Genomic DNA, 16422 nt, shown 5'->3' on the forward strand with positions numbered 1-16422 from the left:
GTCAGTTTGGCTAATAGCCAAGACAACTCAGCAAAGTCTGATGTAGAAGAGAGAGAAAATAGGAGAGAGAGGGTGATGGTCGACGCATTTGTCGACCAGCTCGTCACAAGCTCCAAGGCTGCATGCGAGGGTTGCATGTGTGGTCCTGTCCTACTTGCCAATGAGAGCATAGATGGAGGGAGGTAGTGGCGGGTCCCACACTATTAAAATAGTTTTGGAATATGTAAAGAGCCATGGTTGTTGTATATATTGTCTACAAAAACTAGTTTACACATGATATGGCTTGGCTATTAGACAAGCTTATTGGCCTTGCTCTCATACCTCTCTCCCCCCCACCTTGTCGTCACTAGAGCAGATTGTCGGATGTCCGCGCGACTGCCACGAAGAAGGTGGTAGGACCACAGGAGGGGGTCTACTTCAAGTTGAGGATGGTGCGACCAGATCTGTCTCGAGCAGCCAAGCAACTCCGATGACGATGACATGACCCGCATCGATGGCTGTGGCATCCACACCGGGCTCGATCGCATGGCAGCATGCATGGGTCAAAGAGGAGTAGACGGATTTGGCGCATGCGACCAAGCAGGCCAACCCCGATGACAATGTAGAGGGACAACAGCCAAGCTATTTGTTGTGAGGAGCGGGTGACCTATTGTCGGAGTGGGGAACCTACATCACCCCACACATTGCCATCGCCAACCCCTTTGGCTACTCCTGCATGCCTCACCGCCATCAGAGCCGGTGGCTGGAGCAAGGATGGCGCCGGTGGATATTAGGAAAAGTAATATAACAAACCACAATTAAATATATATTATGGGTATTGCGTGAAAAAATAATGATAGGTTCTGAGCGAACAATCATATATATTATAGAATATATAGCAGGGATATTACATGAAAACATAAATGTGATAAGTACTACGTGAACAATTAAAAATATATCATAGAATATAGCAAGGGTGCCATTTATATACTAAGTAAACAACCGGGAAAAAAGAAATCCTTATAATGGGCCGAAATATGTGTGTGAATGGGCCTTCTTCATCCGGTCAGACCAAATATAGAAGCAAAATAATTAAGGAAAAAGTCCACTTTAGGTCCCTCAACTTTCACGAAAGTCTGATTTTCATCCTTGAACTCTAAAACCGGATAAAATACATCCTTCAACTTTTAAATCCGTGCACATTACATCCCTGACCTGGTTTTAAAAGCGGTTTTGTCTTTCTCTTTTTATTTATTTTGGCTAATTTTTTTGAAAAATCATAGTAAATCATATAAAAATCATAAAATAGAAAACTCAATTTTGTTGGACTTCAGATGAGTACATCTACACATTGAGTATATAATATAGTATGTTTTAGTACAAATTTTTTTTTATGCATCTTTAGATTTATGCTTTTCTATAATTAATTAGACTAATTATAGCTATAGTTTCTATGGTCCAATTGTGATGAAAATTATATAGTGGGCTAATTATTCTATGATTGAGTTGTAGTAAAAATTTCATACTCATTAGATCATGTATTACTTAGTTATAGATTTATTCAAGTTTATGCTTGTTAAATCTTAATAAACCTATAACTAAGTTATACATGATCTAATGAGTATGAAATTTTTACCATAGTTTAAACATATAATAATTAGCACAACATTAAAAAAATTCACCACAATTGGGCCATACAACATATAGCTATGAATTATTCGAATTAATTATAGAAAAACATAGATCTAAAGGTACAACAAAAAAGTTGTACTAAAGCATACCATATAATATGTTCACTGTGTAGATCTACTTAGCTGGAGTCCAACAAAATCATATTTACTATTTTATGAATTTTATGTGATTTACTATAATTTTACAAATATTCAACAGAAATAAATAAAAATGAAAAAGACAAAACTGCCTTCAAAACCGCTCATAACCATGTCAGAGACGTAATATGCATGGTTTTAAAAGTTAAGAGATGTATTTTATCCGATTTTGAAGTTCAGGGATGAAAAGTAGACTTTTGCGAAAGTTGAGCGACATAAAGTGGACTTCTTCCAATAATTAACTTGGACCAAATACAGTTGCCTGGGCCACACCAACAAGAAAAGCACGCCTGACTGGAAGATTGCCGCAGACTTTTTTTTTTGCCTCGTTCATCCTTTTTCATATGGACAGATATTACATCTTTCTAAAAAAAATATATATCTATATCTATACCTACTAATAAATTGTGAAAATTTCAATCTGCCCTAAACTTTTCTTCTGCTCCCGTCTCGGCCAGAATCCGTCTCTCCGTCCGTTTAAGGCTTGTAGGAGAGAAAAAAAAATAGAATATTTTCTAGGTTCCCAATGCAAATCCATTCCGCTAGCCTCTGCCGTCCGCTCTTAAAAGAGCACAAAGAAAATAAATTTCTTTCATCCTATATCCTATTAATTTTCTTTTCTTTTATTCTTTAATTTGGCTAAAAATTAATAAATGCATAGTAATTCATAGAAAATCTAAAAATTACAAAACAAATTTTGTTCAGCTCGACATATATAGATTCATGCAGTAAACAAAAAATACGTGCAAAGTGTTTGTCCTATTAATTTACCTTTTCTTTTATTCTTTATATCAGCTGAAAATTAATAAATGCGTAGAAATTCATAAAAAAATCTAAAAATTACAAAACAAAATTTGTTCAGCTCCACATATGTAGATCTATGTAATAAACAAAAAAATTAGAAATTTTAGTATATTTTTTTGCTAGAGATGCATGCCTATGCTTTTTAGTGTAAAATTTAAATTGTACTCCCTCCATCCCAAATTGTAAGTCATTCCAAGAATCTTGGAGAGTCAAACTTTTCAAAGTTTTACCAAATTTATATGATAAAATAATTATTATTATGATACCAACTAAATATCATTAGATTCTTCCTTAATTATATTTTTATAGTATACTCATTTTACGTTATAAATTTTAGTATTTCACTCTATAATTTTGGTCAAACGTGAAAATACTTTGACTCTCCAAGATTTTTGGAATGACTTACAATTTGGGATGGAGGGAGTAGTTATCTTGCTCCAATTTGGGATGGAGGGAGTAGTTATCCTGCATATCTCACTGATTTACTAATTTATCTAAAATTATGTTTGCTAAATAGTTTAGCATCAATTTAAGTGTGTAAAAATATAAAATAGAAACTTCTACTATCTTGGCACGATTTGTTGTTATATCATATGAACACTTCATAATTAAGCCTATGTATTTATAATCTACATACATTTAACTGATATATCATATTTTATAGGAATCCTAATCTAAATAAAAAAATAAAGCTAGCAACAAACTTCTCATGTTTTAATATAATACTATTTTTATTATTAAATAAATATGTCTCCAAGCTACATAATACTGTAAATATTAACTATCTCATACCATAGATGTCATGGTTATCAATAAAATAAATTATGGACTTTAAATTTCATAAAAAAGATAAATATAAATAGATATGTAATATTATGTCCTTATTTTTATGACCATTTGATGTTTTTTTCTCGTTGCAACGCACGGGCATATTTGCTAGTATATGCACAAATTGCAACCAGTTTGTCCTTTGACAAATTCAATCAATAATTAAAGTCAACTACCGCTACTGTGGTATTATGAGCTAGTGTCGTCGTCCTAAAGGGATCCTGAACCTTATATGCACTGTCACTCTTGTGGTTAACACACATGAAGCGTGTCTGAACTCTGAATGTGGGTTCAGCTTCTTTTCGTATGGTAGACAGTGAAGGTGCCGAGACTGCCTAATGTGGGTTCTGCCCATGCTCAACTGAATGCTGCACTGCACAATGGTGAATGTACACAAGGGAAAGGGTGTCGTATATATGTATGCTCGTCGTTGGCAAAGTATCTTATTATCTGCTGCTCGAGTTCAGCCTATTCGCTTGAGCTTATCATCTGAATCTGTCAGCTATTCAGCAGTGTTTTTCTTTTACAATAAATTATTCAATAGTACTTACTGTCAATTATCAGCCAAGCAGTGTTAAGTAAGGCTTGAACATTTTGCTCATGCATGACAAATAAAGGAATGCCTGACAGTTGGATTAGTTGTTACAGTGTTAAGTAAGGCCCTGCTGCACACCGTCCCAGCTCCAGTTGACGCCTTCTCAAGGTGTGTAAAGCGGGATGACATTGATCGTCTAGAAGAGGTATGTAAAGCGGGATGACATTGAAAGAGAAAGAAATAGGCAAGAGAAATATGATGGATGTCGGGTAATTAAGAGACGGTCTGACAGAATGAGAAAATTCTCTTATAGACAGCATCTTTTATTACAGAGATATCGTCTACTCCTTCCGTTCCAATTACTAAGATATCGTCTCTCCTTCCGTTCCAATATACATCTAAATATAATCATGTATAGCAAAATAGATGTACTAAAAAAAGTCAAAACGACTTAAAATTTACAACATAGAGAGTATTATGCAATATCTTGTCTACTCTTTTTGTAGAGACCGGATATTAGTTTATCCATTATCTAAAAAAAATATCTTGTCTACTCTTTTGCCCATCCCAAAATAAATGCACATGTCACATCTCGAGCAGTCAATCAATCTTAAATTTGACCAAACATATACAAAATATACTAATAATATTCATGAAATCAAATAACTATTATTAGATTATTAATCACATCATATGTTCTTATAGTAAATCTATTTAGGATACTAATGTTATTTAGAGATGCATTGCCTTATTTTGGGATGTAGGAAGTATTATATATACTTGTCTACGAGACTACGACTAACATAGACGTATTTTAGAGACAGCAGCTGTTACACGCATGCCCTCAACAGCTAAGCTGCTAATCGATCCTTTGCTTAGCCCTTGTTTAGTTCCACTCAAAATCCAAAGACTTTTCAAGATTTTCTGTCATATCGAATCTTACGGCACATACATAGAGCATTAAGGCCTTGTTTAGTTCGCAAAAATTTTCAAGATTCTTCGTCACATCGAATCTTTGGTCGTATGCATGGAGCATTAAATAAAGACAAAAATAAAAATTAATTACACAGTTTACCTGAAATTTGTGAGATGAATCTTTTGAGCCTAGTTACTCCGTGATTGGATAATGTTTGTCAAATAAAAACAAAAGTGCTACAGTAGCCAAAAAACCAAAATTTTGCGAACTAAACAAGGCCTAAATATATATAAATAAAAAATAACTAATTATATAACTTATAATTTGCGAGACAAATTGTTTAAGCTTAGTTATTTTATAGTTATATAATAGTTATTAAATACAAACGAAAGAGTTACGGTATCTAAATGAAAAAAAATCTAAACAAGACCTTGTTGTCCGGCAAGTGGCCCGGCCAATCCACTTGCCATCATATTTCCAGGGCCATTTCGTGTTTTGGTGCCCATTTAATAATAATAATTATATATATTTGATATATTGATTGATGAAAGATTGAAAGGGAGGAATTATGATTTTAGGGTGATTATTGCATTGGGTCATGGGTATCACTGCATTGAGGCTGATGATGTTGAAAGATTGACAAGGACATGCAATTTCTCCCTCAGTCATGACACAAGTGGGGGTTGTGTCTATTTTGAGTGTGTTTGATAGGCTTGCAAACCTGACTTTTTGCTTGAGTGGGCTAGGTTTGAGTTGTTTGATTGCCTGGCCAGCCTCTAGAGCCAGCTCTATCTAACCTGCCGTACAGTCAGGGCCAAGCCCGAGTAGAACGTTGTTGTTTCTTCTCGAGTGATTCATTCACGTCACCTTCCAGTCTTCACTCCCATTCTCTTCCGCTGCAGTCCTCTCCGCCGACGGTGTTCCTCTGCTCATCCTCCCCGCCAGTGGTGGTCCTCTGCTTGTCCCCGTCAATCTCCGCTATAGATCAAGCCATGTTGACCAAGGGAAAGCTCGGGGCTGTGGCTGCTATGGAGGCTCTGGCAGTGCATCTCTTCCTATGCTGCAAAGTCGGCTGTGTGCGCCCCCGTTCGCGACGCCCACACCAGTGGCGGGGCATAGCCACAGAGGCGGCACCGGCCACTGGCAGTGCAACGGGAGTTCTGGCACATGGAGTCCGCACCACCTGCAGATCCACACATCACTCACCGTGCACCAGGCGAAGCTCTGGCACTCATGTCGTCCGTGGTCGCCGAGCGGGACAAGCTTTGGCGTCACCACCACTCCCTCGTACGTGCTGCTCCTCCACCACCAGGCTGCTGCAAGTCCGAGCCTTGATGCTACTAGCGTCTTGTGCGGGCAAGAGGAGGATGCTCTGTTACTACTGCTGCCACAGTCATCATGAAGAACACAACCAAAGTTGATTCAGTTTCGTCAGTTAGCTCGTTTCAGGCTCTTGATTTAGTTAGCTCGACTGAAACAACCATCTTCTGCCATCTCTATCTTCCGACCCAGTTAGCAAAAATCTAAACCAATTGCACTATATTGTAGAGCTACATGAATGCTGCAACATTGCTTAAAGGTTCAAAGTCTAACTTAGATCAGAGTGGTAGGTAGAGAGCTCTAAAGTTGGGTATTCGCAAACTGAAATTGACATTCAGTAAATTCAGTACAGACAAAAGGTAACCTTACCTATTATAAAAATATGTGACTTTATCAAAACAAAACATGCAACCAAACACACTCTATAGCTAGCCAGACTACTATAATACAGACAACCAAACAACTAGAGATTGGTTTGTTGGGAACAGGCTTAAGTTGCCCAGACTAAATTTCTAGCCAGGCTAGAAGTTAGCCTCGGAACCAAACACACCCCTTATTGTAGCATCCTACGCAAGTTTAAAATTCACAATGAAAAAAAATCAAGCAACTAAGATATACGATATGTATCTACCGTAATCTCCATGGCGAAATGGACAGGTGATAAGGAAAAGTAAAGGTACGACTTGCTAAGAAACACAAAATATTATGAGAATAAAAACTCAAAGGGTCTATTCATTTGTCTAAAAAGTTATGATTAGTATTTCTCAATTTTTTTGTCCTAGAATTATTTCATAGTAATGTTAAAAAATAGATAGCCTTTTAGGATGAAATGCTTGACCATGTCTGTCTGACAGAAGGGGGCAGGCACCCCACAAGTCATCGACTGTCCATCTATCCACGTAGGAGTAGATAACTTAGCGTCGAAGTCAACTGCGCCCTTTTAGGCCCTGATTACACAGTTTAGTTGAGAATCGCGAGACGAATCTTTTAAGCCTAGTTACTCTAGATTAGCCTTAAGTGCTACAGTAACCCACATATGCTAATGACAGATTAATTATGCTTAATAAATTTATCTTTAAGTTTCCTGACGAGTTATGTAATTTGTTTTTTTATTAGTTTCTAAAAAACCCTCCCGACATCCTTCCGACACATTCGATGTGACACCCAAAAAATTTTCATTGCCAGTCTAAGGGCCTGTTTAGATTGGGAACGAAAATTTTTTCAGTGTCACATCGGATATGTCGGAAGGATGTCGGGAGAGGTTTTTAGAAACTAATAAAAAAACAAATTAAATAGCTCGTGAGGAAACTGCAAGACAAATTTATTAAGCATAATTAATCTGTCATTAGCATATGTGGGTTACTGTAGCACTTAAGGCTAATCATGGAGTAACTAGGCTTAAAAGATTCGTCTCGCGATTCTTAACTAAACTGTGTAATTAGTTTATTTTTTTATCTACATTTAATGTTCTATGCATGTGTCCAAAGATTCGATGGGATGGATGAAAAAATTTTGGGTAGGGAACTAAACAGGGCCAACAGCCCCTTATCTGCTTCCACAAAAATCCCATCGCCGGCCTGCCAAATTCAATTCACACGGCACGGCATCTTTCCACCAAGATTTTCCACAAAACACCCTATATACATAAAGAATCACAGTTCTACCCTTAGCATCATTCTTGTTCCAGCAAAAGACCTTATCTACGCTATTACCAATCAACTTCGAGGTCTCTTCTGCACTTTTTTCCCACACATACAGGACCGAGAAGTCGAGAAGCTAGGGAGGGGGGACACGACGCCACCGAGAGGGAACGCGAGGTCGCCATCACCATGGGGGGAGGAGTCATGCGCACCGCCGCGAAGGTCGGCATCGCCGGAGGCGCGGCGGCGGCGGCAAAGAGCGGCCGGTTCCGCCACGCCGCACCGGCCTTCGCCACGGCCGCCGCCGCCGCGGGTTCTGAGGCGGCGCCGCTTGTCTCCGCCTCCGGTGGCGAGGCGGTGCCCCCCGCTACGGCGCAGTGGGCGGCGTCCTGGGAGCTGGACGACTGGGAGTTCGCGGACTGGAGGGACGACTCCGCCGCGGCGGCGGTGGTGGTGGCGGAGAGGGAGGCCACGGCAGCGGCCGCGAAGCCCAGGCTGGTCTTCGCGCCGCCGTCGAGGGAGGAGGCCGAGGAGGCCACGAGTGAGCTCAGGGACGCCATAGAGAGGTGAAAGATCGCGTCTTTCGCAATTCCCCTCTGTGGATTCGTCGAATTGGATGGGGAAGGAGAGAATTTTGTATTCGTTATCTCGACTGCTCGATCTATTCATCCTGACATGTTAGGCTGAAATAATTCTTTTTGACGGGATTTAGGAAGCATCTGAATATCTGATTAGGCTTTTATAGGGTTATATTAGACGATGGGATTCGATTCCCCAACTGGTGATAAGAACCCTAGGCCTAACAACGCAATAGATTTATTGGAAAGGAGAATCCGATGCTTGCTATTCAGTTCACTCAAATTGTCTAGTTGATGCAGCCTCGTAAGCTAAGAAAGCTTCCTACCAATTTAGTTGTCGTATTACATGTTTCATCCATGTGCATCTTACATACTCAAGTATGAAAGTGTGATGCTCTGAGGTACTTGTACCTTCTCGTACATGTCTATTGATGCCCTCAACAACACTTTGATGTCATTACAGTCTGTTGCGTCTGCACCGGAAATACTTTGCTTCACATTTGGTTCATGCATATTCACCCTATCCTCACAAAATAATTTGATACAGGGCCTATTTCAATGAGACACCAGTTGAGGTTGTTAAGGAACAGGATAAAGAGTTTAATAAGCAGGCAACCGATGCCATAATTCCTTCCATGCCTGGACATGTGGTCCAAGCTTTTACATTGCTGAAATCAAGCCCGGAGGCTCAGGTTTGTGCAATGGCCCTTGTAAACATACTGCACTATGCCTGAGGCACGTTCGAGAAAGAAAAAATAAACATACTGCACTACTAATTTGGGGAAATCAATTATTTGTCACCCTTAGATGCCATTCCAAGGGGGAAATCGTTTGTCACATACGTCACCTTCATACAATGCTACCTAGTTTGTTGAATTTTATTAGGATCATTATGTATTGTGTTGCCAGTGGTTTGGTGTGTTATCTACCTGCTATAATTATGAATTTTTAGAAGAAACCCTTTGACATATGTTTGTTTATTGCTCCTGTCTGATCTTCAATAGTGAGTTCTGTGGGCAGTCTTTGCTTTTTAGTTACACAGTTAAATATGTAGCTGTATCACGTAGTTTATCTTAGCTGATGATCATATAACCGTACAACAATTGATGAAAACTGTTTCTTTTGACTCTTGATCTCTAGAGTGTTGTAGCCTCCCTTGCATCAGATAGAAATGTCTGGGAAGCAGTATTGAAGAATGAGAAGGTTATGGAATTTTACAAGAATCACCAGACAAGTATGTACCTCAGTGATTCTTTAGCCAAAGTTATATGTATCACATTCATCATTTCTACCAACCTGTATGACCATTGTTGTTGTCCTCTGCTATGACACAGCTCTAGTTGAGACATTCCCTGAAGAAGCAGCCACAGTAGAGTCGCCGGGGAATTTTGAAGACGCCACCTCTGAAAATGCATCCAACACTGAACTCCCCACTGGCTCACCTTTCTCTGATTTTGTGGACAATGCGAAGAAGAGAGTGATGGATGTGATCTATAATATAACCGACTTTTTCAAGGACTTGTTCGACTCAGCGGGAGCACAGGACGGAGCAGGCCCTTCAGCTGAGAAGGGTCCTTCTGCAGCAGAGATGGCTCTCGGCGGATCGTTCATGGCTCTGGCCATAGGGGTCATCCTAGTTGTCCTGCTCAAGAGGGCATGATAGCTCATGAGTACCCTCTGGGACTCATGGTACTTCAAATCTGTCGAAAATTACTTGTCTATCGTATGGTCAAGAACTCTGAATGTATTGTACAGCTTGTGTCCTTGTCCTTGGAAACAGTACAATAAAAGACTATCTATGCTATAGTATTTTGTGTGTATCTTGGTTTTCTGAACCTCTGATGTGCAGACACCGTAAGAGCCAAATGTTGTGCTTGATTATTACATTTGCAAATTACAGTATAGTAACATGACAAAGGTCGTCATTTGTTTGACCTGAACTGAACATCTTGTCATGAGTATAGGTCTTGTTTAGTTCCCAAAAAATTTTGCAAAATTTTTCAGATTTTCCGTCACATCGAATCTTTAGACACATGCATAAAGTATTAAATATAGACAAAAATAAAAACTAATTGTACAGTTTGGTCGAAATTGACGAGACGAATCTTTTGAGCCTAGTAGTCTATGATTGGATAATATTTGTCAAATACAAACGAAAAAGCTACGGTGTCGATTTTGCAAAATATTTTAGAACTAAACAAAGGCCATGCTGAATGGGTAGAAAAAAAATGAAAATGCAAAAATAGTCTGTCAGACAACCTCTGAGCCACCCTAACCAGGACAGGCCTAGCAGGAACGATCCTCCACAGCCGTCAGATGGCACCTTCCGGAGCATCCTAGCCGTCAATCACGCTCTGGCCCAGAGGTTCTGGATCATCAACCAGACTTAGTGCTTGCCTCCTTGTTGGTAAAGGATGCAGTGGTACGATCCTATAGAACAGATCCTGTTCAAGTAAGGTCGTGCCGCATCGTACCTGGACCGAGCTTATAACTTGTGCTTGCTCTTTGCAGATAAACGAGGTGGTACTAAAGCTCAGCGCAGGCTCTCACACTCTGCTAATTAGCTGATCACCTCTCTCTAGCTGGAGGAGTCAGTGACAACGGCCCAGTGATTCCGGTATAGGGAGAGCAGGCCCATTATCCCACTTGGAATGCAGCTGACCAGTGACCAGTGAGTCAGTGACTTGGAATGCAGCTGACCAGTGACCAGTGAGTCAGTGACTATTCGTTTCTGCAGTTGCTCAGCCGGAGTTGACAATTCCCCTAGACACTTGATTCTTAATGGCCTCATCAGCTACAGCTGTGCCCGTCAACCACCTTACAATTGCGTCCAAACTCCAAAACAAAACATATGGGACGTTCATAAACTTCGAGTAAATAGAAGACATAATAAAATGCGTGCGCACAAGCATATTTTGTGAATTCCCTAAAAAGAAGTATATTTTGCGAGTGCATCTTTGAAGCTGACGAGCAACCGCTCCAACTATTGTTCATTCATTCCTCCAAAATTGCATTACGAGTCCATACATTTAATTTTGTGAAGTTATACAACAGATACAGATTGGAGAAATAAATAACTTGTGAACAGTGAGACACTAAAGTTACAATTTTCTTTCACGCTATGTGGGGGCATAGGATCGGCAAAGCTGTTAGCAAGCTCTATAATAAGGGTAGACGACTTCTGCTTATATCCCAAGAAACTCAATGTCACCCTCGGTGAGGAACATCTTCCCTTTGTTTGTGTTGTTCGCTCTCTGTTGGGTAGACGGTTGCCCTCGCTACAAAAGGAGAAAGTGTTACCAATCCGTCTATCTAAATGTTAGCAGAACGGGAAATTGTGAATTGCACAGTACCTTCCGAAGGACAAATGCGAGATAAAGATAGGAAACCTCCCACTCATCCTGTGACAGTGTACCTGTAATTTACGTTTTTACTGTTATAAGATGGGGGAAAACAGTCAGCATTCAAGGGTAGCCAATCTCCAAGATTCGGTGTGAAATTACTTTGGTCCTGCCTTCCATCACCAAGGGCACCCAGCCTCCGTATCAGTTCAGTAAACTCTGGCTTTTGCAAATACTCATGCACAAATTCGTGGAAGTTCTTCGTCAAAACCAGCTCAAGATCATACTGCAAGGCATCAAAAACAATGTGTAGTAACTAGTAACTTCTGTCTGTTGAGGCAAAGGCAGCACTTGGTCACTGTCGAAGCAAGAGAACAAAAAAATACCTCCTCTGCGAGTAGCTTGAAGAGATGGAATGGAACAACCCATTCTGGGCAATCAACAGCATCCTGCATGTTGCAGAAGAGATTTATTATAGCATTTCTTTTTAATTAATGATTTACAAACACAAAAGGAACTCAAAAGGAACTCTAAAGGAAGGCAGAGAAACTAGTGTCAAGATTAATTACCCTTTCAGAGCATATTCAACTAAAAGGAACACTATGCATAAATTAATGAAAAACTGTCCCACTGTTACCTCTAGGTGAAACTTGTACTTGATACCAAAAGGTCTGGATGCAGGGAATTTCTACAGCATCATCAAATCAAAACGACTGGATCAGTAACTAACAAAAGGAAGGAAGATGTTATAAAATAACGGAGCAGAATTTACCTTTTCAGCATACTCTTCACCAAAGCTAATCCAGTAAACACTGTTCCCAAATTCCAAACCTTCAGCTGAGCATAGCAAAAGAGTTTTATACTATCAGACAGCTTACAGCAAGAGCAAGTACAGTGTGACAAAGTTAGCCAACATAAGCTCCAGATGGTCGCTTTCAGACATACATTCTCGAAGCCTTTTGATAATGACGTTCGCATCAGGCATCGTCCCAATAAAAATGCCTCCAGGACGAAGCAATGCAGACACATTTGCCAAGGCTTGTCTGGCACGTGCTTCAGTTGACCACGAATAATGTAAAGCAAACTGAAATTGTAGAGCGGGAGTAATTCAAAATAGAGTTTGTATGATCGAAGAGAATTCCTTGTACCGACAACAGCAAAGCTCTTTATAACCTTACTCAACTAATCAACTATTATTTATAAGTTTTACAAGATTTCACAATAAATAAGCAATTAAAAGAATATTTTAGTCATCGTAGTAAAGTAGTAACTTTTCTTTCATTGTGCAAAATGATGATACTAAATACTGAACCATCTTCTTATTGAAAAATATTTGCATGGTAGCTGTCTGTCATGAATGCATTCATGGCTTGTGGATTTAGAGAAGCTTCGACAAATAAAAAAGTGCACTGACAATTAGGTAAGGATAAAGTTGAACCCACACAACAAAATGGAGAAATGAAAAATCAATGGCTAAAAGTAGAAAGCGAGATGCCTCACCTGACAGCTACATATGTCAAAAGGAGCATCCTCATATAGATACTCATCCAAACGAGCCTATGGAAGAATGACAAGAAAATAAATTGGTCTGTTTGTACTTCAATCTCTTTAAACTTAATAACCATAAGAAGAAAGTCACAGGCAACGAATTATGAGGTACACTATATTCTGCCTAACATACGAAGAAAGTCACAGGCAACGAATTATGAGGTACACTATATTCTGCCTAACAATGTGAAAGAAAAAGGCTGTATCACATTTTCAGTAAAAAAAAGTATAAACAAGCCCAAAAGTGTTTTATGCAAGGCGCATGCTTGCATAGAATTTGACATAATTACAGAAATAATCAGCTGTTTTAAACAGCCTGTGGTTATATGCCTGGTAACATGTTCAGTCTATTAGTGGGTTTTGCATGCGCAAAAAAGGCAAACCATCAAAGTTAGTCATGGGCAACCAATTAGCATTTTTCTCTCTTTTATTTACCTCATAACAATCTGTGCAAAGAAGTCGTGCAGGGAAACTGAACTTCTTCCTCCGTTGTTGATCTGTGTCACCATTGTAGCGGGTCATGCAATCTTTTATCTGAAAGTTTAAGGCCATCATATGCCCATGCTCCAAAAGTGGTGCAGATACATCAAAATATATTGCACATAAGATGAGATTACAACAGAAAGTGTTGAGTCTGTTGGTTTGTAAATTGAGACCTCTAAGAGGCATGAAACATAAACACACAAGAGCACAAAAAGAAAGAAAATATCAATGTTCAGAGGGCCATCAACTACTCCTGGTTTAGCTGAAGATACATATAATACACAAAATGTCTCTGAAGATGGGTTAGCTGAAGATACATATAATACACAACTACTCCTGGTTTACTTGTAATAAACATAGAATAAATGTCTTGGTGCGATAAGAAACTAACCGAGCCTTCAGCAATATCAACTCCCACGTAGTAGCCAACCTTGGCTTTATCCCACTTTATCAAATCACCTCCCTACATTACAAAACAGAGCAGCATAGGTCAATGGTTAACGCCAACTTCAAGCACGAGAAGCAGAGCTATTTCTACTGACTACTTAACCGCCGCAGCTGGCCACTTACCTTCCCGCAAGCAAGATCAAGCACACAGTGGCCCGGGCGTGCATACAGCTGGATCAGAACACTCTTTATCTGCCGAGACACACACACAGATTGAACGACGGTTACTCGGCTAGCACGGTAATGGCTGGATGTAACACAAACAACAGGGGTTCCTCATTCCATCAAGGAATCAAACAGGGATGGAGTGTGTGTGGTAGGGCGGTTAAATTGAACTGAGGATCTGAGACACACCCAGTTGTTGAGCTTCTTGAGGTGGATGATGGGGCTGCTCTCGCGCTCCTCCAGCGTCTGGTTGGACCGCGCGCTGTAGTGGTCCGCCACCCGCTGCGCGCTGCTCCGCTCCTCCGAGTACCCCTGCTGCTCGCCATACCCGCCGCCTGCCACCCAAAGCCCTCAACCTCTAGTTATTCCGCCTCGCCTCACCTCGGCCACGACGCCGGCCCGGGCGACTGGTGGGGACAGGAAGGAGGGGACGACGCGACGGGAGGAGTACCTGCGCCGTACTGGCGCTTGGGCGCGGAGGCGAAGGAGGAGGGATCGACGCGGGGCCGCTTGCTCATTCGGCCGCCGCAGACGACGACAACGACGCAGAGCTTTTCCCCGGTGGCTCGAATTGGGTAGAGGCGTACACTCGGAGCGGTTGGGTACAGGCTGCGAACTTTCAATTGGGTTTGGGTACGTCAGGCGGCGGCGCCAGGCACAGGCAGGCTTTGGGTCGGTAACTCCACTGCTGATTCAAAAAAAAACTCCACTGCTGATCACCCTCTCCAATGGTATCACTAAGGTCTCGTTTAGTTCCCAAAAAATTTTGCAAAATATTTCAGACTCTCCGTCACATCGAATCTTTAGACGCATGTATGGAGTATTAAATATAGACGAAAATAAAAACTAATTGCACAGTTTGATCGGAATTGACGAGGCGAATCTTTTAAGCCTAGTTAGTCCATGATTGGACAATATTTATCAAATACAAACGAAAATGCTACAGTACCTATTTTGTAAAATTTTTTGCAACTAAACAAGGCCTAAAAATGTTTTTTCTGCGATGAACTTACGCCTTCTTTAGTTTGAAAAATTTTCAAGATTTTTCGTCACATCAAATCTTTGGTCGCATGCATGGAGCATTAAATATAGACGAAAATAAAAACTAACTGCACAGTTTACCTGTAATTTATGAGATGAATTTTTTGAGTCTAGTTACTTCGTGATTGGACAATGTTTATCAAATAAAAACAAAATACTACAGTAGCCAAAAACAAAAACTTTTGCAAACTAAACAAGGCCTATCTTTGCTAAAAACAATGAGCGGCACCGGCGTGATTGAACTGCTGGTAGGTTGTATCAGCGGTCATCGTTCAACTACACGGCGCTGGTGCGGCCAGGAGTAATCCAGGGTTGCCGCCTAGTATTGCTGTAGTACTACAGTACAGGGGATGATCCAAAAACGGAGTAACATTTCCCAACGTTCCACCGGTCTTTCTTTATGTCTTCATCTAGCTGAAAACTGAGGTCTTGTTTAGATAAGATTTTTTTTATTTTGATACTATAGTATTTTTATTTTTTATAAACATTGTCTAATTATGAAATAACAAGTTTAAAAAATTAACAATAAATTCTCTCTGGATTGTTTTCATTAATTTTGCAAAAAATGAACTGCTCCTAAATTATTAACAATGAGCGGAAAGTGAATAAAGGTAATCTTTGCTATCTCTCACTCTCTCCATTCGTCCGTCGGTTCCTCACTAAGTTCGGCGTCTCTTATTTCCATCCTTCTTTTTAGGCCTTGTTTAGTTGGCAAAATTTTGGTTTTTTTGGCTACTGTAGCACTTTCGTTTTTATTTTACAAACATTGTCCAATCACGGAGTAACTAGGCTCAAAAGATTCATCTCATAAATTTCAGATAAACTGTGTCATTAGTTTTTATTTTTATTTTTATTTAATGCTCCATGCATGCGACCAAAGATTCGATGTGACGGGGAATCTTGAAAATTTTTACGAACTAAACAAGGCCTTAGTTTACAACTGCAAAATCCTCTTTTGTGCCACGCCA

General features: G+C 40.0%; 2 protein-coding genes across 2 annotated transcripts; one reads left to right on the top strand and one right to left on the bottom strand.

Annotated features, from left to right (window-relative positions):
- On the top strand, positions 7871 to 10310 carry LOC8084995. Its single transcript, XM_002443907.2, has 4 exons — positions 7871 to 8417; positions 8977 to 9121; positions 9570 to 9663; positions 9764 to 10310. Exons 1-4 carry the CDS (start codon positions 8041 to 8043, stop codon positions 10087 to 10089), a joined length of 942 nt encoding a protein of 313 aa, XP_002443952.1. The 5' UTR covers positions 7871 to 8040; the 3' UTR covers positions 10090 to 10310.
- On the bottom strand, positions 11386 to 15031 carry LOC8069685 (mRNA cap guanine-N7 methyltransferase 1). Its single transcript, XM_002445112.2, has 13 exons — positions 14865 to 15031; positions 14603 to 14748; positions 14372 to 14440; positions 14193 to 14264; positions 13754 to 13852; positions 13271 to 13327; positions 12716 to 12854; positions 12543 to 12607; positions 12408 to 12458; positions 12157 to 12219; positions 11933 to 12056; positions 11783 to 11844; positions 11386 to 11707 (listed from the first exon to the last, which is right to left on the bottom strand). The coding sequence occupies exons 1-13, from the start codon at positions 14929 to 14931 to the stop codon at positions 11615 to 11617; spliced, it is 1107 nt and encodes a 368-aa protein (XP_002445157.1). The 5' UTR covers positions 14932 to 15031; the 3' UTR covers positions 11386 to 11614.

Source organism: Sorghum bicolor, chromosome 7 (genome assembly GCF_000003195.3).
Source record: "Sorghum bicolor cultivar BTx623 chromosome 7, Sorghum_bicolor_NCBIv3, whole genome shotgun sequence".
Taxonomy (NCBI): Eukaryota; Viridiplantae; Streptophyta; class Magnoliopsida; order Poales; family Poaceae; genus Sorghum; species Sorghum bicolor.

Coding starts and splice junctions, on each gene's coding strand:
- LOC8069685 (XM_002445112.2), bottom strand. CDS start 14,931: ATGAGCAAGCGGCCCCGCGTCGATCCCTCCTCCTTCGCCTCCGCGCCC. Junction 14,749..14,864: donor CAAGCGCCAGTACGGCGCAG/GTACTCCTCCCG, acceptor TTTGGGTGGCAG/GCGGCGGGTATGGCGAGCAG. Junction 13,853..14,192: donor TTGATATTGCTGAAGGCTCG/GTTAGTTTCTTA, acceptor TTAAACTTTCAG/ATAAAAGATTGCATGACCCG.
- LOC8084995 (XM_002443907.2), top strand. CDS start 8,041: ATGGGGGGAGGAGTCATGCGCACCGCCGCGAAGGTCGGCATCGCCGGA. Junction 9,122..9,569: donor AATCAAGCCCGGAGGCTCAG/GTTTGTGCAATG, acceptor CTTGATCTCTAG/AGTGTTGTAGCCTCCCTTGC. Junction 9,664..9,763: donor TTACAAGAATCACCAGACAA/GTATGTACCTCA, acceptor GCTATGACACAG/CTCTAGTTGAGACATTCCCT.